The sequence below is a fragment of the Glycine soja genome, chromosome 9 (genome assembly GCF_004193775.1).
Source record: "Glycine soja cultivar W05 chromosome 9, ASM419377v2, whole genome shotgun sequence".
NCBI lineage: Eukaryota > Viridiplantae > Streptophyta > Magnoliopsida > Fabales > Fabaceae > Glycine > Glycine soja.
In genome coordinates, this window is record NC_041010.1 from 1,650,056 (window position 1) to 1,672,897 (window position 22,842).

General features: G+C 33.1%; 2 protein-coding genes across 2 annotated transcripts; one reads left to right on the plus strand and one right to left on the minus strand.

Annotated features, from left to right (window-relative positions):
- Positions 1-276: 276 nt before the first annotated feature.
- LOC114367360 (polygalacturonase-like) lies at positions 277-7,060 on the plus strand. Its single transcript, XM_028324525.1, has 4 exons — positions 277-854; positions 2,514-2,803; positions 3,823-4,051; positions 6,694-7,060. Exons 1-4 carry the CDS (start codon positions 372-374, stop codon positions 6,922-6,924), a joined length of 1,233 nt encoding a protein of 410 aa, XP_028180326.1. The 5' UTR covers positions 277-371; the 3' UTR covers positions 6,925-7,060.
- Positions 7,061-8,909: 1,849 nt separating this feature from the next.
- Positions 8,910-22,044, minus strand: LOC114367779 (tubulin-folding cofactor E-like). Its single transcript, XM_028324967.1, has 15 exons — positions 21,485-22,044; positions 20,584-20,754; positions 20,224-20,270; positions 19,610-19,756; positions 19,442-19,516; positions 18,841-18,950; positions 18,393-18,517; positions 18,232-18,293; positions 17,113-17,220; positions 16,989-17,023; positions 15,680-15,742; positions 9,953-10,044; positions 9,790-9,866; positions 9,628-9,705; positions 8,910-9,298 (listed from the first exon to the last, which is right to left on the minus strand). The coding sequence occupies exons 1-15, from the start codon at positions 21,792-21,794 to the stop codon at positions 9,197-9,199; spliced, it is 1,602 nt and encodes a 533-aa protein (XP_028180768.1). The 5' UTR covers positions 21,795-22,044; the 3' UTR covers positions 8,910-9,196.
- Between the last annotated feature and the right edge of the window lie 798 nt (positions 22,045-22,842).

The following is a 22,842-nucleotide window of genomic DNA, read 5'->3' on the forward strand; positions in this document are numbered from 1 at the left end:
GACAATAAATTTTTTCTTTTAAATATTTAATATAACGGTATATTATTTTGTTTGAACTACATATAATTTTTTTCTCATTAACTGCATATAAAATCTAATTTAAAGTAACTGCACATTCAGATTTCGTCTTTAATTATTATGCTTAGTTTCTTTCCCATCCCTCTTTTATTTTACTTTTACTACTTTTTAAGAAAATACATGGAGGCACGTAGTCCCATTCTTTAAAAAGGCATCAAAATGCAAAAACTAACCCTAGCTTATTATAAATACCCTTCACAAACCGTTCGAAACCCTACCTCTCAATCTTCTAGCTTCTTCAACACTCATTCATATACTCAAAAAACAACCTCTTCACAATTTTCCAAATTAAAATGCCAAACCCAACAACAACAACAAAACCCTCTCTTCTTTCTCTTTTTTCTCTTCACACATTGCACCTCCTCGTCCTATGTTCCTGGTTCACCACCTCCTCAGCCAAAGCAACCTCCTACAACGTGGTGGATTTCGGAGCCAAACCCGACGGCACGACGGATGCCACGTCGGCGTTCCTTGGCGCGTGGAACAAAGCTTGTAGTTCACCCAAACCCGCTGGCATCCACGTGCCGCAAGGGAGGTTCTTGATAGGAAGAGCCGTAACCTTTAGTGGGCAATGTTCGAACCGTGCCATCTCCATAACAATTCGTGGCACCTTGCTGGCTCCTTCTCAATACACCTTCCTAGGGAATTCTTTGTATTGGTTCACCTTTGACCAAGTTACTGGGCTTTCCATTCATGGTGGGGTGCTTGATGCTCGAGGCAGTTTCTTGTGGGATTGCAAGTACAAAGCCATGCCTAATTGCCCTATTGGAGCCGCGGTATGCTACATTACATTGCATGCATGCACAATATTCTACTATCATACTATATCAATATCAATGCTTGTGAGAACTAATCAATCACTAATGCTTGCATGCTAAGGTAATTAATCATTAATCATATAATACTATAGATAAACTTCTTCTTAAGCACTTGTAAGAGTAAGAGTAAGATAAAACAATTTGTTTCTTTTATAAACCCAAAATAACTTTTGTACAAATTAAAATCATCATTTTTGGTGGAGTTAAACGAGAGAAATTTTCCCATGAAACTGATTTTAATTTATATTTAAGTTAATTTTAACTAATTTTAAAAAAATTATTTTATTTATTTTTTTACTTTCTTTTAATTTGACAAATTAATATTTCTTTTAATTTGGTTGCTTTTTTTTCGTTTAAGGGCTTAGATGCAGAAAATGGACTGTGGAGAATTGGGCGAATTAAGCGTCTTTTCAATGTGTATTTGTCTAATCATTTGTTTGATATGGTGGAAATAGTGAGGAAATAAAGAGAGCAGAAATAGAAGAAAAAAAATAAAAAAATGATGTGGTTTAGTATAATAGAAATAGGAGAGAAGAGATTACTTTATTTAACTGTCGAAGAGAAATCAATAACGATTCATTCTCTATTTTTTTTATCTTCTTTTCTATTTTTCTCATTTTTTAAATTTTTTTCTTAAACCAAATGTTTTTATTTTTAACTATTTTCATTCACTTTATTTCTCTCTTTTATATCTTTATCCTACCTTTTTACCTTTTTCTTCCTTCCAAAACGAGGGTGGATTTACATAGAAAGCAATGTGGCAATTGCCACGGAAACTATTTTTTTTACTTCAATATATTCAATAGTTATTTTTTTGTCCCATAAAAATGTGTTATTCTCAAAATATTTTTTTTAAAAAAATAATATAAAAATTTATAAAAGATAAACAGGTGAATAAATTTATACTAATTTTACCGTTCCCAATTTCTTTAATACATTTTTAATAAAAATATTGTTTTTTGTATGGGAAAATATTATAAAATATTTCTAAAATTGATTGGACCTATCACTTAGTGTAAGTGATGATAGTATTGAACTATTTGCAACCGCTCAAGTTAGTGTAGAGAGATTAAAGATAAAAAAAATGCAAAATGGCGAGTAAGGAGGTTCGACGTAGCAATGAGGTTATAAAATTCTCTCGGTCTCGAGTGATGTTTCTGTGTCAAAAGGTAGGTCCAGAAAATGAGTGTTTAGTTTTCTGGGAAATTAATTGCAACGTGTATCCTGTCGGATGACAAAAATTTGTGGTCCACTGAATAAAACTTGGTTACAGAGAATCTAAACGAATTCTTTAGGTAATGGTTATTATGCATGTACCTATGTAATTAAGCTTGCCACAAGATATCTTATTTTAAAGTGGTAACTGACATAACATATCCAACACTAAATGAAATAAGGACTGTTTTAAAAAATATATATATGAGAATCAAAATAAATAAAAATTAAAGCTATAATTTGTTATATTTAGAAGGAAAAAAAATGTTAGTAGTTATGATTGTATGATTCGTCACATAAACAATATATAACTACATGTTGTTAGCTTCTTAGCATATAGGGTAATTAATTAATTGATGAAAATTTTACAATGTTTGATTTTTTATGTTGATGTACAAGCAGACACTTAGGTTCACAAACTCTGAACACATTGTGATCACTGGGTTGACTTCTGAAAATAGTCAAAAGGTTCACATACTGATAAATGCATGCCACAACGTGAAAATGCATGGAGTGAAGCTCATGGCTGATGGAAACAGCCCTAACACTGATGGCATCCACGTCCAATTCTCAACCGATGTCACCATCCTCGCACCTAGAATTCGAACGGGAGACGATTGCATCTCTGTTGGCCCTGGTTGTAGAAACTTGTGGATTGAAGATGTTGCATGCGGACCTGGTCATGGGATAAGGTTTCTTTTTAAGTTTTTTTATGAATTTTGTAAGAGAAAAATGATTATGCTCTCTTTATATATATATATATATATATAATTATTTGATCACAATTCATCATTCATATATGATATGTATGATATATTTGTTAATTTTAAAATTAATTATTTTAAAATAATTTAAACGACAATTTGTGACCAGATAATAATATACAATTATTATGCATTATCTCATCATGAAAAGTCTCACATTCCTTAATTACCTTAATTACCTCAATTATATGTTGAAAAGTTTTACTTAATGTGTCGATTGATTTAAGATGGAATAAAGAGGAGTAGTGTTAAACAACATATTTTGTAGGCTTCAACATATTTTTTTTCATTACAATTTAATTTTTTTGTTTTTTATTTTTAATCCTTTATGTTTATTTTGTTTTTGTCCTTCTATATAACATTTTAGATAACATTTTTTACTATTTAAAGTGATATCTAAATTTTTTTAAGAAAAAATAAAATAAATATAATTTAAAAGGACTAAATAAATAATAATAATTTCAAAAGGAAAAAAACAAAAAAAAATATTAAATTACAAGAATTAAAAATATTTTTAAAATTATTTTGTAATACACTTACAAAATCTTGAAGTGTTCATTAAGTAAGATTTGAGATCTATAAAATTTTTTAATTTGTAGTAAATTTTTATCAATATGAGAAAATATATTCAAAATAATATGTTAAAGAAAGGATTACTAACATTTTTCATGTAACGAAATTGATTTCATTTTACTTTAACAATGCAGCTCTGCATTTAAAGAAAATAGGGTAAATGATATATAACATGAGAAATGCTAGCAATACTCAATTTTTTTTCCAACACTTTTTCTATTGACTAAATATTGATGGATTTCACTTCTAAATCAAGAGAGAAAGTCATATATATTGAAAGAAAGTGTTGAAGAAAGTTATATATATTAACCTTCTTTGTATAACATCTGATATAAAGTGCTAATTTATTTATTGTTTACTCAATTTTGCAACAGCATTGGAAGCTTAGGATGGGACTTGGACGAACCTGGTGTGAAAAATGTGACAGTTAGAAAGGCTACATTCTCTAAAACTCAAAATGGTTTTAGAATAAAGTCTTGGGGGAGGCCTAGCAGGGGATTTGTGCAGGATGTCCATTTTGAACATGCAACAATGAATGATGTCCAAAACCCCATTATAATAGACCAACATTATTGCCCATTTCGCAATGGTTGCCCTAGTCAGGTGAGTTTTCTCCTATGATAATTTATTTTGCTTTGATTAATCAGACATAATTGGACGCAAGATGAATAAATAACTAGGCCAAACAAATTTTTTAGGTTTGATTATATTTTTCTTCTTCAATCATGATTTTTTTTTATTAGAAGAAAACGTTATTAATTAAATGAAGAGATATTTCAATCCTTGCATCAAAATATATATATCTAATAACTAATGATGCATTTCAATACATAATAAAAGGAGGGGCGGACCCAGACCACAATGAGAAGGGTGTCAATCACAAAATAAATAAAAAAATGCATTTCAATACATAATAAAAACATTTCTTTTGTGTGGTGTTGTCTTTCTTTTATTGTGTATTTTCTTAAAAATTATAATAATCTTTGATCAATATAATGACATTTATTTATATAATATTTTTTATCAGTTTTTCTTTATATAAGATTTGAAAAATAAAAAATCCTTCGATTAAAAAAGAAAATAAGAAAATAGAATTTACCAATTAGATATTAATTATATAATAACTAAAATTTAATTAAATATAGTATTTAGATCCAAATTTCTTAAAAAAAGATAGCATTACCATTAGTTTTATAATTTTAAAAAGTTAAGAGATAAAAATTGATTATATAATAACTAAATATGATAAAATATATTGAGATAAGATTTCTTAAAAAAATTACTATTGATTTTATAATTTAAAAAATAATGTTAAGAGATAAAAAATAATTACATAATAATTTATTTTTTAAAATATAATATTCAGTATCAAATTAGATTTATTTAATTAATAAAAATCAATTTCTTTAAAATAAATAAATATAATACGAATCAGTTATTTTTTTTAGAATTGTAAAAAAATAAATCAGGGGTTTCCCCCCCCCCCCCCGCCCCCACTTCATGGGTCCGCCCCTTAATAAAAGGTTTGATAATGAATTATAAAAACAAAATATATTCCCCTTCAAATTTAGTTCTAGGTCTCGTTTCTCGATAAAATAAAATAAGTTGATAAAATAACTAGAACAATCAGTTCTTAATTTCTGCCGGTTTTTCTTTATAAAAAAAAGTTTTAAATTCTTAATTTTTTTATTAAAAAAATTTCACAAGTTAGGTTGATTAAATCATCTTAAACTCTCTTTTGCTCAAAATTCATTAATCCAAACATCAAATTTCGACTATCAACCCCAACACGAAATTCTTAAAATTTCCTCACTTCCTATATATATAATTATAAACTTTTTTAAATTCCTCCTACCAAATAAAACCATTTTTTATTTCAAGTCCTAATTAAGTCTCAAACTATTTAAGCAAAAATAAAGATTTTATAATTTTAAACAGAAAAAATAAGACTTCATTATAATAAATAAATTCAACTAAATAATAACTTTTTTACTGCACTAAATAATTTTCTAAGACATTGGACTCATATGTTAATTATAATATAAAAGGATCAAAAGTGTAATTCAACTTAATTTCTACAATCACCTTGCGATTAAGACTTGGCGGACATTTACCTAATTAAATGAGATGTTAAACTTCTCTCAACAAAAAAAAAATGAGATGTTGTACAATAGGCACAGCTAATATGAAAATGACAACACATTAAATTTTAAAGTAGAAAACAAAATAGCAAAGATTCAATTCTAATTTATAATTTGTTGATGCCCGAACCCTTTGTCTTGTATCTTCTCAAGTGGAACGTGTGAGTGCTGCTGCAACTGCATGAGAATACATTAAAAAATCTCCTATCTTCTTCTCCAGGACTACTGCAACAACATGAAAACACATTAAAAATTTAAAATATAAAAATAAAGAACACAACCCTTGCCTATATTTATTTTTTCAATCCCTCTCATAGGTTTTTTTTTCCTAAGTATATAGTTCTTTTTCTCTCCTATGCTGTAGCCGAATCTTCATAGTTCTGGGCATGCAGCTACTGAATTAATACTCCTATTTTCCTCTTTAATTTGTGTTTTGATTATTGCGTTTGAGAAACTAAAAAAAAGGCCTGTACCCGAATTCAAAATAACAAAAAATTGGAGTTGGTCTGTTTCATGCACTCGGTGCAATTAAAGATAGCATGTTTAACTGCATTGGCGAAAAAGAATTGCATAACTCAAATTCAAATCCTGGAGCAATTAAGTAGTATTATTTGATAAATTATAAATTTTGTTTTCCATTGGTAGTCTCAATTATTGTTTTTTTATGCCTATCCATCAATCCATAATATCTCTAAACAAAAGAGCTTGACCATTTTTGGAGAGGGGATTGAAAGCAGTGAGAAATGAATAAAAAGAGGAACGGGTGAGAAGTGAAAGAGATTGCGGATTAGAGATAGAGAGGGTGTGGCTATGTGAGAAAATATAAAAAATGGAAACTAATTATAACTAAGAGTTCGTATTTTTCCATAAATTTTAGTTAATATAAAAACTGTGTCTAAAAGAGTATGCTTAGGAGCTAACCTTTCTCATCTATAAATTAGAATTAAATCTTCTGTTATTTTATTTCATATTATAAAATTTTGATATGTTATATATTACTCTCTTGTTGGTTGTGTAAAACTTCACATTTAAGATTATAAGTGTTACTCTGAGCTTGATAGTTAACTGATATACATGATATATTATGTGGATTTGCATTTACAGGCCTCTGGGGTGAAGATAAGTGATGTTTCATACAAAGACATTCATGGAACATCTGCAACACAGGTTGCTGTGAAATTTGATTGTAGTTCTGAGCAGCCATGCGAAAGAATAACGTTGGAGGATATTACATTCACTTACAAGATCAACAAAGCTCCCCAAGCTTTGTGTAATCACGCTGGTGGAATCACATTGGGTGTAGTTCAGCCACAAAGTTGCTTCTTAACCGAATGATATATATATATATGCTCTAGAATGTGGAGACAAAACTATATATGATGTCATGAGCTAAAATTAGTTAAGACCCATTGATTATAGGAGAATAATATCAGAAACATATTCTTTAATTAAAGTTCTCATTTGAATTAAACATATTCTTTATTATTGATTTAAATTTGTTACAAATAATAATTCTTTCTAGGTTTTGCTTTTTATTTAATTAACCTCACTTATTATTTTAAAATTTTCAGTAAATTTTAATTAATTATAAAAAAGGAAAAGGATAAATGTGTTAGAGGAAAATTTATTGTACTGTCTGAGCAACACTTAGCTTTGTTTTTAATTTTTTTTTTAAAAAAATCACAAAGAGATTAATTAAGAATGTATGGTCTGGATCATATAATTATTTGATATGAGAGTGTGTGTAAGTGGCTCTCCTCTTAAGTTAAGTTAATTATAAATATGATAAGGTTTATGATGTGATAAAAAAATTAAAGATGTTGATGAAATATTTAAAATATTAATAATGATGTGTATCATTACTCTAATTACTATAGTTATAAATATGTTATACTAAGTAATGACCAAAGGAATTAGTGTGTCAATGTTTTCTAAAGTCATACTCATAGGAAAGACAACATGTGAAAGTTTTGGCATGACTTTTGTTTCTTTTAATTTTAATCTAAATTTGTCTCTTGATAGTTTACAATGTCTTTATAGTTCTGCTTTCACTTAAGGGTGATAGAGAGTGTGTTAGAAAGTATATTTATAACACTCTTTTTAAAAAGTTATTTTAAGGATGCATGAAAAAGTAATTTATTTAAAAAAAATTATAAGTAAAAAGTAATTTATTTTAAAAGTTTAGGAATGATACGTGTATCTTGGATCACATGTACTGTATCTTCCTAGCTTGCATAGAGTGCTGCTCTTTACATTGGATCGCATGTATTCTACATGTTATCTCTCTCAATCTGTTAAAGTATCGAGAATGAAGAAAATGAGTATGCTATCTGCTTTCTAAAAAAGTTGAATGACTACTACAATCCACAAACTACCTACATACTCCACCAAACAAACCAATCCCAATTTCCAGTAGGTAAATCCTAATCCTTTAGCACCTGAATCTTTAGATGCAAGCGCAATCGATCATGTGTGTCCCTTTATTTCTTTTTTACTATTTCAGATAGGGTATACTAAAGTGATCAATGGTTTACTCTTTAACTTCTACACAAGCATGCAGCATCAATCAATTCTTACTTTTTAATTCAATCCCAATGTACAAATTCTCCCACACCTCCTTCTGATTGATCTTTGGCACTTTTGGTTGGACCATTCTTCTACCATTGTAATAGATAGACATTGTGCGACTTTTCCATATATCAAATACAATGTAGAATTTAATTTGTGAATCATATCACCTAACCAAACAAAACAACCTCCACTTCCCCACCTGTAATGTAATACCAAAGCACAGCAACCAATATTTGATCTTATCCACATGGACATACTGGGCCCCTTACCATTTATCAATGCTCATCACTATTTGCTTACCATTGTAGATAATTATTTGACATATTTGGTTGTTTCCTATGAAATATTAGGAATCATAAAATAATGTTTCTCATTATTACATTCTAACAATATATTTTATTATAATCATTTTACTATTTTATACATAAGGCAGTTAACCTGAGAAAAATAAGATTTGATTAAAAAAATGTATATTTTTAAAAAATGACGAAAAATTTGCATAACTTTTTTAAAAGAAAATATTACATAGTTGTGGAGTTAGATGCCACAAAGAATGGAAATATAATACAAGATGTTCTCATGCTTAAAAATGTAGACTCATTTATAATATAAAGGTGGAAAAAATTGTAGCTCTTTCAGTTAAAAATAAATGTTATATTGATCGACAATTTTGTTACAATTTTATGGTCATTTTCCAAAGACGATTCTAATCTGTTTTTTTTTTTTTTTTACGTAACGATTCTAATCTGTTAAGAGAACAAGATCCAAATCTGTTTGCAATTGAATCAAAATAACTAGTGATTTACAGAAAACAGTTGCAGCAAGGGATGGAACGGACCATCCAATCAAACAGTGCATCAAAACCCCTGATAAGAACTTCGATTGAAGCCTAACAAAAAGTTGTGACCAATTAAACTGGTGTACCACTTACAAATATATTCATTTTAGAGTTATACTCCCAAGAGTAATTGCGGCTAATCAGAACAGGATACAGTCTTCAACACAAGAGAAGCTTTTCACAAATTTTCTGGTATATTTATGAACTTTCTTCGTCAACAAGGATAATAGAATCATTGCCGATTCCAAGGTCCATAAGAGATGAAGTGTCATTGTCAAGCAGCATGGGAAATGGAGAACCCTACAAATACAAAGACATGTAACTAAATCAAGAAATAAGGATATTCCTTTTTTGTGTGTGTGGAAATGATGATACTCACTGCATAGTTCCTTTACTTACAAAAATTTCTTTAGAGAAATAAACAACTATAACCCACCTCCCTCATTCTTCACAAGAATTTTTTGTCATTAGTTTGTTTTTCCAGCATCAGTTTGAAAATTTTGCATCAATCAGGGTAGATTAAAATGATTTTTTTAAGACTCTCTGGAGTTTCTGCTTCCCACTTAAGAAATTTTGAATCAAGCAATCATGATACTAAATAACACATCTTATTCTTAATAAAAACAAACCTCTTCTCGAAGATATAATTTTAGCTTCATGGACTTCAGCTTAAAAAAGCTTTCGCAGAGAAATTTCAGCTTACCGACCTGAGAAAAAAAGCTAATCAGAAGGGTTGTTTTAAATCTTGACAGACTGAACATTACATTGCTAGAGTAGTATTGATATTCAACTGTAGTTGTTGCTGGTAGCTTCTTCGTCAATGATGGCTTCTCACCCATGGATGCTCCAACACAATTCAGAGTAATAGCTGCATTAATCTCTATATCAAAATTAAAGCTATTGCAAGTTCAGAAAAAGAAGTCAATGCACAAACTTAACATCCATAGTCCATACACAATAATCCTGAGCTGATTGTTTGTGGGACAGTAGCTCCAATTGAAGGCCTTTCATCCTCAATTCCATGAATTTTTTCAAGCTCGTAAAACCTGTAATGAAGTGCACCAGTATATTCACAAAATGTTGTTCAACATGAGATAGAATTTAGTTGAGAATCCCATCTAGATCCAGTTTCAATTCAAGTCTATAGTAACAGAACTCTTCTAACATGTATTTTGTGCAAAAGAAAAATAAATAATAATAACAACAAAAGTAGACCATTTAATTAAGCATTGTAAAGCAGAAAAGATTCTATTGAACAATCTTAAAGGATTCTTGGTGAGCACTAAGTATGTCTCACATTAGAGCAGTCTTTGTTAGACCCTTATTAAGTTTCTGGTAAAAACAAGGAGGCTAAAGTTGTGTCTGTGCAACATGCAGTCCATTGGTTCTCCAGGTTGGAGCAATATGCTCACATCCTCAAAGGTGTGTCTCTTTACCTGAGCTTTTTTGGGTGGCTGCCCTGCTGCTTTCTTGAGTTTTTTATTGTTACTTGCTATATCATTATTTAGATACCTAGAACATGCCATGCAAGTGGCCATCTAGTGCCAAAAATGTTGTCACGAAATGGCAGTGAAATCAACATACACGTCTATATAATGACACTACTCAATATCATAAGGATATTATTTGATTGTTGCCGAGTAAAAGCTGAAGGAAGCTCAGTATTAGAAACTACAGCAAAGGAATCATTTTCTTTCAACTTTTTACTCTGTTGAAGAATTAAACCTATTTTATAGCAAGGTTTCCATCACAGTAGCTTGAACATATCTCCCAATTACTGGGGAAAACATTCAACCAAGAAGGCATTATGTGCTTTTTGTTAGCAGACCAAATGAACTACACATTGCACAGTGGAAAGCCATAGAGATCACAATTAAAAGTAAACTCATAAAAAGATAAAACAAAATAAAATAAACCTCACTAAATATGACTGCAAAACTGCTTGGTATCTTTGGGATAAACTTTATACACATTTCTATTCCATTGTTCGTGCGAAGAAGAGACAACTCCGCAACGACTTGCGTAACATTTTTTCTCAACAACAGTTCCATTTCTGACTATTTGTTTCGTATTCAAACTATAATTGATTCGCTCTCGTCGTTAAGAGAGCATGTGTCAGAATCTGATCATGTTGATATCATTCTTGATGGATTACCAGACGAGTTTGAATCGCTCATTACAATTGTGAGTTGAAAGTTTTAGTCTATGTCCATTGATGAGGTCACGACTCTTCTTGTGCACGAGACTCGCATTGCTCACAAGAAAACTCTTGCCTCATATGTTGCTTCGATTAATCTCACTAAAGGAGCTAAACCTAATTTTACCCCCAATTTCAGTCTCAATTCTGCACAAGAAGCTTCTGGTTCCTCGGGTTCTTCTAATCTGCAAGCATATGTTGCTCACAGTAATTCTGTTTCGGGCTACAGAAATTACAACGGAGGCAATCATTATATCAACACCAGCGCCGGCCGTGGTGGCGGTTGCTGGAATTTCTCTCATGGTGGTCGCAATGGTGGACACGGCGGAGGTCGCTATGCTAACATTCAGTGTCAGATCTGTCACAAGTATGGTCATGAAGCAACTTATTGTTATCAAAGGCACAATGATGATTATGTTCTTACTCGGCGTATGGAATATCCTGACCAAAACCAATCCCAGACCTCAGCCAATCCTAATCAGTATCAAAGTCAGAATCTGAATTCTAACAATTATCAGAATCAGCGTCTTCCACAGGCTAATCTGACTAGTGTTGCTTTGACCTCCTCTTCATATTGGTATCCAGATTCTGGGGCTTACCATCATGTCACAAATGTTTCTCAGAATATTCATCAGACTACTCCTTTTGAAGGACCAGATCAAATAACAATTGGTAATGGCCAAGGGTTGAATATCAACTCGTCAGGTTTAACATCCTTTGTCTCCCCCTTTAATCCTAAAATTCCTCTTGTCCTTAATAATCTCTTGTTTGTTCCTTCAATTACCAAAAACATAATCAGTGTCAGTCAATTCTGTAGGGATAATTCTGTCTTTTTTGAGTTTCATTCTGACCTTTGTTTGGTCAAATCTCAGGTATCTAAAGAGGTGCTTCTTAAAGGGATGATAGGCTGTGATGGCCTTTATCAATTCCCTGACTTGCTTCAGTCAACTAGACAACAATTCAAGCCCTCTTTCACTGTCAATACCATTTCCTCTGCTAGCTCAGAACCTGTGCCAAGTGCTTCTGCATCAGATTCTGCAACTTGCGTTGATAGAATCTGTCCTAGTGTGTCTCATGTAAACACTGCATCTAGTAGCACTATTTCTTTTGCCACTTGGCATTCCAGATTAGGTCATCCTAATGTTGATACTATGAAAGTTGTGTTCAAATTGTGTAATATACCTTTTTATCAATAAAACAGGTTCTGATTTGTGTTCTCATTGCTGCATTGCCAAGTCTCATCGTCTTCCTTCTTCCCCTTCCCTTACTGAGTACTCTACTACCTTTGAACTCATTTATACAGATTGCTGGGGCCCATCCCCTTTCTTATCCAGCACTGGTTATAGATAATATGTAACCTTTGTTGATGCTGACACTCACTTGGCTTTATTTGTTGAAAAGTAAATCTGAAACTCTTTAATCTGTTTAAACAGTTTCATACTCTAGTTAAAACTCAATTCAATTTACCTGTTAAAGCTGTACAGTCTGACTGGGGGGGGAGAGTATAGGCCATTTACCAATTATCTTGCAGAACTTGGTGTGCAACATAGGTTGATCTGCCCACATACCCACCATCAGAATGGAGTGGTGGAAAGGAAGCACAGACACATAGTGGAGACTGCTTTAACTATGCTGTCTCAAGCTTCCATGTCTCTTGAGTATTGGGATCAGGCTGTTACTTCTTCTGTGAATCTCATTAATCACCTTCAATCATCATTTATTCATAAAGAGGTACCTTATCAGAAGTTATTCAAAAGAGACTTCCAGATTACAATGTTTGGCTGTGCTTGCTATCCTCTTCTAAGGCCCTATAACCAGCACAAACTTCAGCCAAGGTCTCAAGAATGCCTTTTTCTGGGGTATTCTCTTTCTCACCAAGGTTACAAGTGCATGGCAGCAGATGGAAGAATTTATATTTCCAAGGATGTGCTATCTGATGAATTGAGTTTTCCTTTTCTTCGGCTGTTTGGTGAACCAGCCTTAGACTCTCCAGCTGCTGCACCTGCTTCTCCTCAGCAATCCTTGACTGTCTTGTCGGCTCCTTCCACAGCAGCAACTTCTGCCACACCAGTTAGTCACACACCTGCTTCTCAATCTGGTTCTCAGGTAGCTATTCACCAAACACCAACAGTTCCATCCTCAGTGGATGTTGGTCCTGCTTCTGATCTCCCAGATTCACATGAATCCTTAAACCAGGAGTCTTTATCCACTGTGGCTACTTCCTCTGTCAGACCAGAAAACACTCATCCAATGTAAACCAGGAGTCTTTATCCACTGTGGCTACTTCCTCTGTCAGACCAGAAAACACTCATCCAATGTGCACTAGGGCCAAGGCTGGCATTGTTAAGCCCAGATTGCAGCCTACACTCCTCTTAGCTCATGCTGAACCTAAGTCTACAAAGTCTGCTCTTTCTAATCCGACATGGCTAGCAGCCATGAAGGCTGAACATGAGGCCTTGATGAATAATGGAACTTGGTCTCTCACTGATCTGCCTCCTAACAGATCACTTGGTGGTTGCAAATGGGTCTTTCGGGTTAAAGAAAATCCTGATGGTACTATCAGCAAATACAAAGCCAGACTTGTGGCCAAAGGCTTTCACTAACAGCTTGGTTATGATTACAATGAGACCTTTTCTCCTGTAATCAAAGCTGTCACAGTTAGAATTCTTCTCTCTCTTGCTGTTACTCACAAGTGAAGTCTTCAACAATTATATGTTAATAATGCATTCCTCAATGGAGTTCTTGAAGAAGACATCTACATGAGTCAGCCACCTGGTTTTGAAAACTCCAAAGCTAGTGTATAAACTGCATAAGGCAATTTATGGCCTTAAACAAGCCCCTAGAGCCTGGTTTGATAAGTTGAAGGCTACTCTACTTCGGTTTCAGTTCAGGTCAAGCAAATGTGATCCCTCCTTATTTGTTTACACTGATTCCAAAGATAGTGTCATTTATATGCTTGTTTATGTGGATGAAATTATTGTTACTGGAAACAACACATCCTTCAGCCCAATGGTGCTCTTATACTGACCCAGTCCAAATATATTAGGGATTTGTTGGGGAAAACCAACATGGATGAAGCCAATCCAATCTCTTCTCCAATGGTTGGAGGCTGCAAGTTAACCAAATCAGGGTATGAGCCTTTCCCTGATCCCACACTCTACAGATCCATTGTGGGAGCCTTGCAGTATGCCACTATCACTCGCCCTGAAATCAGCTTCTCTGTCAACAAAGTCTGCCAGTATATGTGAGACCCTTCAGAACTACATTGGGCAGAAGTAAAGAGAATACTTCGATATCTGGCAGGCACCATCAATTTTGGCTTGAAATTTCATCCTCCCTTCACTGGACCTCCCTTTGAGTTACATGCCTTTTGTGATGCTGACTGGGCATCTGACCCAGATGATAGAAGGTCAACTTCTGGTGCAGCCATCTTCTTTGGGTCCAATTTAGTGTCTTGGTGGTCAAAGAAGCAATCTGTTGTTGCCAGGTCCAGTACAGAGGTTGAATATCGAAGTTTAGCATTGACCACAGCTGAGGTTACATGGATTAAGTACCTCCTGTCTGAACTGCACATTCCTCATCACTCTCCAGTCATCTTCAGTGACAATTTGAGCACTGCTGCTCTAGCTCACAAGCCGGTTATGCACTCCCGTACTAAGCATATGGAACTGGATCTCTTCTTTGTCAGAGAAAAGGTTATGGACAAGCAGCTTCAAGTGATTCATGTCCCTGCCATTGATCAGAAAGCTGACATTCTGACCAAGGCTCTAACTCCTTCCAACTTTGCTACTTACAGATCCAAGCTCGGAGTAGCTGAGAAGTTTACTTCCAACCTCTCCTGAGCTTGCGGGGGGGTATAGGAGTGTATCTACTCGATTTAGTCTGTTATTTTCTTAAGCTACTGTGTATAGGCTTAACTATGGTTTTCTGTACTTTCATAGTTAGTTAGCTAACTGACTTGAGTCAGTTGACAGTTACAATTGTAACTGCCTATATAAGCTGAGGTGTAACTGATTCTCATTTGGGTTGTAGATCACAATCTTTCACCTCAATTCTGTTAGTGTTTTTCTCTCTTCTGAGATTCGCTTACAATCACTCCAAATATTTTCACAATGTTGAGAAATATTAAATATTAGTATAAATAGAGGTACGTGGATAGCAGCTTGTATCACAATACCTAAGAACTGAAGGTGTAAAACCTAGGTTTCCTTTCTTCCTCATTGTTCTATGATTCCTATTGATTGAATTCCCAATCAAGCTTTTTCACTAGACTCAACCAACATTTTTAACCCAATTTCAAAATCCAAATATCCTGAAGAACCTGAACCATTATTACATATTTGCTCCTTTAATTCCATCAGAACCCAGAGTTAATGATTTATAAATGCATATGCATCATCCGGCTTTCAATAGCCATCACAACACATACTGAACATTAATGCTAGAGCAAAGGTTTCAGATACCAGTTGCCAGTATGAATTTACCTGGGATGCTGTTTGATTTCTTCAGGACTAGCATGCAACCTTGAGACCACTAGCCGAACATACCTGCAAAAGAATTTAAATAATCTATAAGAATAGAAAGATTATGTTGCTTCATACTAAACAATAATTAGATGTAAACCTTTGAACTCTCAACCTAAAAGGTAAGCATGGTTGAAAAAGCTCACATCTCATGTATAAAGATTGACAGAATACAAAAAGGGTCTAATGGCCAATCCTTAAAGAGGAATCTAACCACAAAAGTATTACTTCATAATAGTGAATTCAAGAAACAGATTAAATTATTTCTCACTCAACAATCCTTGATTTTAAGAATTATTTGCGTGACCCAATGAATCAAACATCTGATTGTTGCATGCCTATGGAGTAATCGGCTTCAAACACTTTCTAGGTATATGCAGCAGTGGTATTGGTACAGGAAGCTACAAGTTGATCATAGAAAGGGTTCTGGAAGCTGCAATTTGTGTTTAGCAGGGTTCTGATGCAACTTGCAGGTGTAGGTTGGATCAATTTTATGTCTTATTCCATCATCTGGGTACAGTTTTGGTTGGTTATTCTGTGTTTGTGTTGTTTGCCGTGCATTATCTGTCCCCAGGAGACTAAAAATTGCTTGGGTAAGTTGGGTTTCTATAGTTGCAGCTGCTAATGTGAGACATGGCCAAGAAAGAAAATCAAGCTAACTGAGACATGTTCTAGGAAGGAGACACCCTAAAAAATGGAGTCAACGATGGTCCCCGAAAATCATTTTCTCTTCTATAAGGATAATTGATTGAAAGTTAATGGATAGAAGCAATTCGATTCCATGAAATAGAATTATCTAACACTACAAGGCATATGACCTAATGACAAGCTTTGTAAAGGAGAGGCATCCCACAAATGGCCCACAATCCAAGAAGGAGATGGCACCTTTCACACACAATGTTAAGAAGGCCATTCATTCCTATGACTCAATGGAATGACAAGGATAGGAATGAAATTTCACTGAATTGCAGGGTGGCAAACAAGCCAGGTCTCCAATGAATTATTTAGTCCAAATAAGCATAAACAAAATATCAAAACCAAACAATTAGAGAACACAAGAGCAACACATAAGTTTGAATAATCTCTGCAAACATATACTAGCAGGTGGAATTGAAAATTCATGAGATAAACTCAAGAACACCACTAATAAAAAGGCTAAGATAAAATGCATGACAAAACAATATACAGAAATGATGGCCATAAAGGATGCTTCAGACATTCAATCGCCAAAAGGGTATATATAAAGCACAGGATTTTGAGAAGAACATACCTAATCTCAGAGTCCTTCCTTTCGCGAGGAGTAACCTGAAAGGTAAAACAGATACGAATATATTACATTTGGTTAAGGAGTATACAAAATAAGCAAATAAACAACAGAGATATTTCTGTCATACCTCACTTCCATTTAATATCTGAATTTTTGCTAAACGGGCAATCAAAACAAATCTTGGAACTCCACCTCTTCCAGAATCAGTAATTGGGTTGTCAGAAAGCCTGATATCCTTCATTGTTATTAAACACAAATAATTAGAATAGAATCTACCATCTGTAAAAATCTGTTCTAAAATAAACCAGTGAAAAAGAAAAACAAAGAGAATGGGGGAAAAAAGAGACATTAAGGAAGAAGGGTCCCTGTGGCGACGAGGAAAGATAAGTCATAAGCAAGTTAATTTCTCTTAATTTGTTTAAGCATATGTGGCACAACACAAACACACACAAAGGGAAAAAATGAGTCATTGCCAAGAAGTAGAGTACAGTAAAGAACAAATATTTGCAACTGTCCGTTTGAAATGAAGTGGTTCAAACTATTTTGGGGGGTTTTGTCATGGTGCTCAATAATGGACTTTTCAAAGGGGTTCCAATGTTGGATATGCAAAGAGATTAGCAAGCTTTGCTTAGTTTGTATGTCTTTCTACTGGTTCCTGGTTTCTACTTTTCTACAGTAGATCAGTATTCTCCACCATAAAGTAAACTGCAGTAACAAGTCATAGTGATATGGCTCGAGAGTAACTAGCTAGTTTCAATAGTTATGTTTGGGCAGTTAAAGTGTTAGAGGTAAAGAATTAGCTTAAATAAGAGAGGGTATTAGAGGAGGGATTCTGATTTGCTATCATTTTGGAACTAAGCATTGGCTCTGTCGTAGGAAGGGGAAATCCTTGGGACAATAGTTCTCTCCTTTGTTCTTTGTAATTCATTCACCGATAACAGAATCCTTATTTTCTTTATATTTCCTCTGTTCTCTCACCCATCTCTCAGAAATATGATGTCATGAACCAACTATCTCAAAAGCTTGAGTTGTTAGATGAAGATACATGAATGATTTCATTCATTTTATCTTCTTATTTTCTTTTCTTGTAAGTACTTATTGAGAGGTTTATTCAAAAATATCATAGCAGGCAACAGTCCTAGACTCATCGTTACAGATGCAGCAAAGCATCCATGCCATGATTAATCAAGAATTTAAAATAAAAAAATAGGTAAGTATAATCAACACTTCACAGTATAAATCTTACCACCAAATTAGGAAACAAGTTTAATGAGTCAATAGAGGCCAGATCACTGATGTTGTTATTAGCTGTAGGATGAATTGAAAGACTTCAGCTGGTATCCATAATCCAGATAGCATTGCATATGTTGAAAATGATACTTATCAAGAGGGAAAGTATAATATTACCCAATAGAAGGTGGCGTAAGTTTTGAAAGGGTTTATAGCACGTAACTTCTGATTCATAATGCCCACCATTATCAGGATAAAAGACAGACTTCAAACAATTATTGTTTAAATAAAGCTTCTCCAAACTGAAACAAATACCAAGTACAAATAAATCAAATTGACAGACTCAATAACAAATCTAACCAAACGCAGAGGCACTGTTCTAGGGAAGGAAAAACAGAAACAAGAAAGAAACTGAATACTTTTGGCCAGTTCTAAGATACAATCAGTTCCAGTGATACAGGTGTTAAGTAGTTAGATCAAGTCATAACTGATCATTTTAGGTGTAATCAACATGGAAGCAGATTTGATTATTAAAGTTAGATGTGGTTAAAAGTTAAGATAGCATCAGCTCCAACTGGATTCAGCACTGTATTCTAGAACTAAACAAATTTTTGTCTTTACCAACCATCTTAGCTGAGAAAGCTTCATGATTTCCTTCCATTCATCTATACAATTATCTTCCAAATTCAACAGCCGCAAATAATCAAATCCCTGAACCATAGAGGATGACCCTGGCTGAACAGAAAAGGAAAATTAGAAGGCTTAGAAATGCTAGTAATGATATTATGAAGTTGATCAGAAATTGTAGAGCAACATAAAAATCAATCATGAACGAGAAAACCTAGTACAAATGGAATTATTTCCATCCTAGGAAAAAAAACTAAAATTTATTCTATATTTTAATGTCAAAACAGATATATTGTAGGACATCGAAGTGGTCAGTCAGCCAGATAAGAGAGAACGCATTCAACAAAACATCTCAACTTGCAACAACTCTTATAAACTGAGAAATACTGAAGATAATACCATCATCACTTGAGAAAACCTAGTGGTGTGGTAAACCAAAATGGGGGGGGGGGGGGGGGGGGCAGTTGTTCAGATGACCCAAATTGAACATCATGAGGTACTTAAAAGATTGTGGCATTCCAATGCTTATTTGGGGGAAGACATCTAAGCCTACAGCTTTTAACATATTTAGCAAGCATACTGAATCAAAGACAACATACCAGTATTCTGCTTATACTGTTTCCCATTACATGTAGCTCTTCAATTGTTGTCAATGATTGTCTAAGCAGCTCAACCTGCCCAATTAAAAAGGAAATATTTAGCAAACCATATTTATACATTAGGGAAATTTATTCTTGAAGCACAAGTTGAGAAAAGATAGAGGGAACCTGCTCCCAATCTACACCAGTATTATTTAGAACAACAACTTGGATGTTTTTCAGTAGCAGAAGCTTCGATTTATATGGTGACATTAAATTGTTAGATAAGTTGATTGTCCTTAGAGCAGGTAACTGTTCACAAATTGTGCCAACATCCTGCAAAGAGATCAATTGAAAAGAAAAAAAAGCAAATGGCAAGTACCCGCAATCAATCACTAACAAAATAGTGGGACATACAAAATAAGTAAAAGGGGAATTTTTACGTTATTAGGGTAGCATTTTTTTAATAGGAAAAGGTGATGAGATAAAAAAGAGGGCAAGGACTACTGTGCACATAATAAGATATTCTCCACAGAAAAACATCCAATTTTTGCAAAAGTTTGGGAAAGTTTATCTCCCACAAAGTCATTGTATTTTTTTCTCTTCAAAATTCTATTAGGAAGCTTGTAAAAAGAAAGTTATTATTTCTCCAAAATAAGTTGAATCAAACACAAAATCATCAATGTTCTTGGTAAAATTTGCATCCTATGTTGAAAAAAAAAAAGAAAAGAAAAAAAGGCAAACAAAAAGCTGCAGCAGTAGCCAGGATTTTACACTGGAAAAAACCTGGTCGCAGAACATACCTTCCACTCCGAAAGAAGGTTCCCAGTCAGGTCAAGTTCTTTTATATCTATCAACAAAAAAAAGGTGGTTAAAGTGCAAGATCATGAAGATATCAAAAAAGAGAAAATTGCAAGGGAACTCATTACCTATATTGAAATTGCTTACAGGATGGAAGAAGATATCAAATAAACAAAGTTTCCAATTACAACTTCATTTCAAAACAGCTTAACCAAAAATAAAAACTTAAGGTATAAGCAACTAATTCACTGATACTGCAATTTTATCCCAAAAAATAAAACAGAATCACTGATATTACTAGGTTGATGTGCATTCATCTTGATATTAGCAAAGAAATGGGAGTGTTCTAGAATCAAGCTTACTTGGCACTGTATTATTAATGTGAGATGCGATTCCAGGGGAACTAATACCCATATATGACAATGATACACTGGTTAACTCCTCAAGTCGACTTAGCTTATCATGAATTTTATCTTTACCCAAAAGTTGAACAGATACTCGCTGGTTGCTTGTTGAAAGGACAAACATATCATCTGCACAAACAAAAGATGAAAAATTATATATTATTTTCCAGGTTTTGTCAGTGTAATGCATACAAAAATAATTGTACAGAAGAGAGACTAGAATGTAAAAAATTATTTTAGAATGGATGGGGGAAATTTTTGAATAGAATAATGGATACCTTCTCAATTCTTAAAAGAAAAAATTAAAATATTACTGACAGAACATAAATTGGTCTCAAGGCTTTATATCAAATCAACTTCTAACAGTTTGGAAATAGATATATCAATAGGCAGGAAGAGTATGCAGTTCAAAATTCAAAATGAGTAATTTGCCAGGTGTACATTTCTTAGAGGAGTTTCTCTACCACTATCGTCTCTCTACTTTACATAATTTTGAGAATTTATATTAGTAAAGTATAATTACAAAATTATAGTACTTATTAAAATCCTGCACCATCCAACCAATTTCACAGTGGTTTACAACAGAAATTAGCATTAAACTAAACGGTATACTCCCAAATGTAGTCACATATTCAAGACATGTCAACCTCCTCCCCCCAAACCCAACAAAGAATGAAAACAACAAAAGAAAACAGCTGCAGTAATAGTTTGGTAACAGGGCTAGAGAAAATAACTCAACTACAATGAGTTGACTTGTTTTCTTTCATCCCAAAAATTAAAATGAAACCATTTTCACTCTCACCCATGGACCCAAAATATAAATGTTTAAACTACAAATGAATTTAAGCCAGAGATATACCATCTTCATCTTTTGTGGATTCACTTTTATATCTACTTTCAAGAGATTCCAGCAATGAAATCCCTTGGTTCAGATTGTGAGCACGAACAAATGACCCTGATCTTTCTGACTTTGCGTGAAAGTATCGGACACCATTGATGGATCCATCATGTTTTCCTTCTCCGTTGTCCCAATCAACTCCAACCCATGTATCTGAATAGCCTTCTACAGGCCCCACATACTTAACAGTACCAATTCTCTGTGAGTCACCAGATGCATGTACTCGTTGGCCAACCCAAAATTCATGTCTTGGCTCTGGGGATTCCTGCATCTTTTGTTAAAATTGGCTGAGAATTCCTCTTACAAAAAACATACAAGGTATTAATCCCAAATGCAATTTAACAAATCATAAAGCATGTCCTTGACACAACAAATTAGTAAACAAGCTCATTAATCATTATCATTCAATATGCCTTCAAGTAGACCTAGCAAGAAGACAGAAGTACTTTCCAGTGTCGCGTAAAACCATCCTACATATAAAACCTACAAAAAAGATAATTTTTTATCTACAACATCACTGGCAGACAAAACCACACACAAGTATCAATCTTATGGCTATATTCCACAACTGTATTACCAGATGAAAAGTTATTTTTTACTATTCGTAATTTTTTTTTTTAAGTAGTTTTTAATATTTTTTTAATGTTATTTAAAGTAATATTTTTTTAAATCTTAATTTTTAATTTTTAGTTTTTTTATAATTTTTTTATTTATCTTTTTTAAATAAATCAGGATTTTATTATTTTTCTTTTTTTATTCATTCTTATGTTTGCTGTCTTTTTTTTCTTGCAACACGTGGACACCTCATTTTGTTTCACAATATACGCATTAATCTTTTTTTCTCCTCATAATAGTATTTTTAATTTTTTTTTACTCCCCATATAATACTTTGATAGATTCTTTTTATAATGTTTTGATTGTGAAATTTCCCAGTAGAGTAAAAAAACAATAAAAAAAATAGATGTTGATTACTATTGTACTTTGATAGGTTCTTTTTATCCTTCATCCTTAATTCTTGATTATTATTTTTTTTCAATTGTTCAAACTTTCATAAATTAATTATGATTGTGTTCTTGTATTTTAACAAGATAGGGGTTGCTTCTAGTGAAGATATTGTTTGCTTAGATTTGTTTGTTTTTTTGTAAGCTATGACCTTAGTAGTGTAAGGTAATTTATTCTTTTGTAACACATTACTTTTGTAATTTAGTTGGAATGCCTAATGCCTTGTAATGATAATTCTTTTTGTCTGAGAAAAAAAAGTCATGTTTTATGTCTTATGTATTTGTATTATTTATTGTCATTTAGTTCTTAACACATAT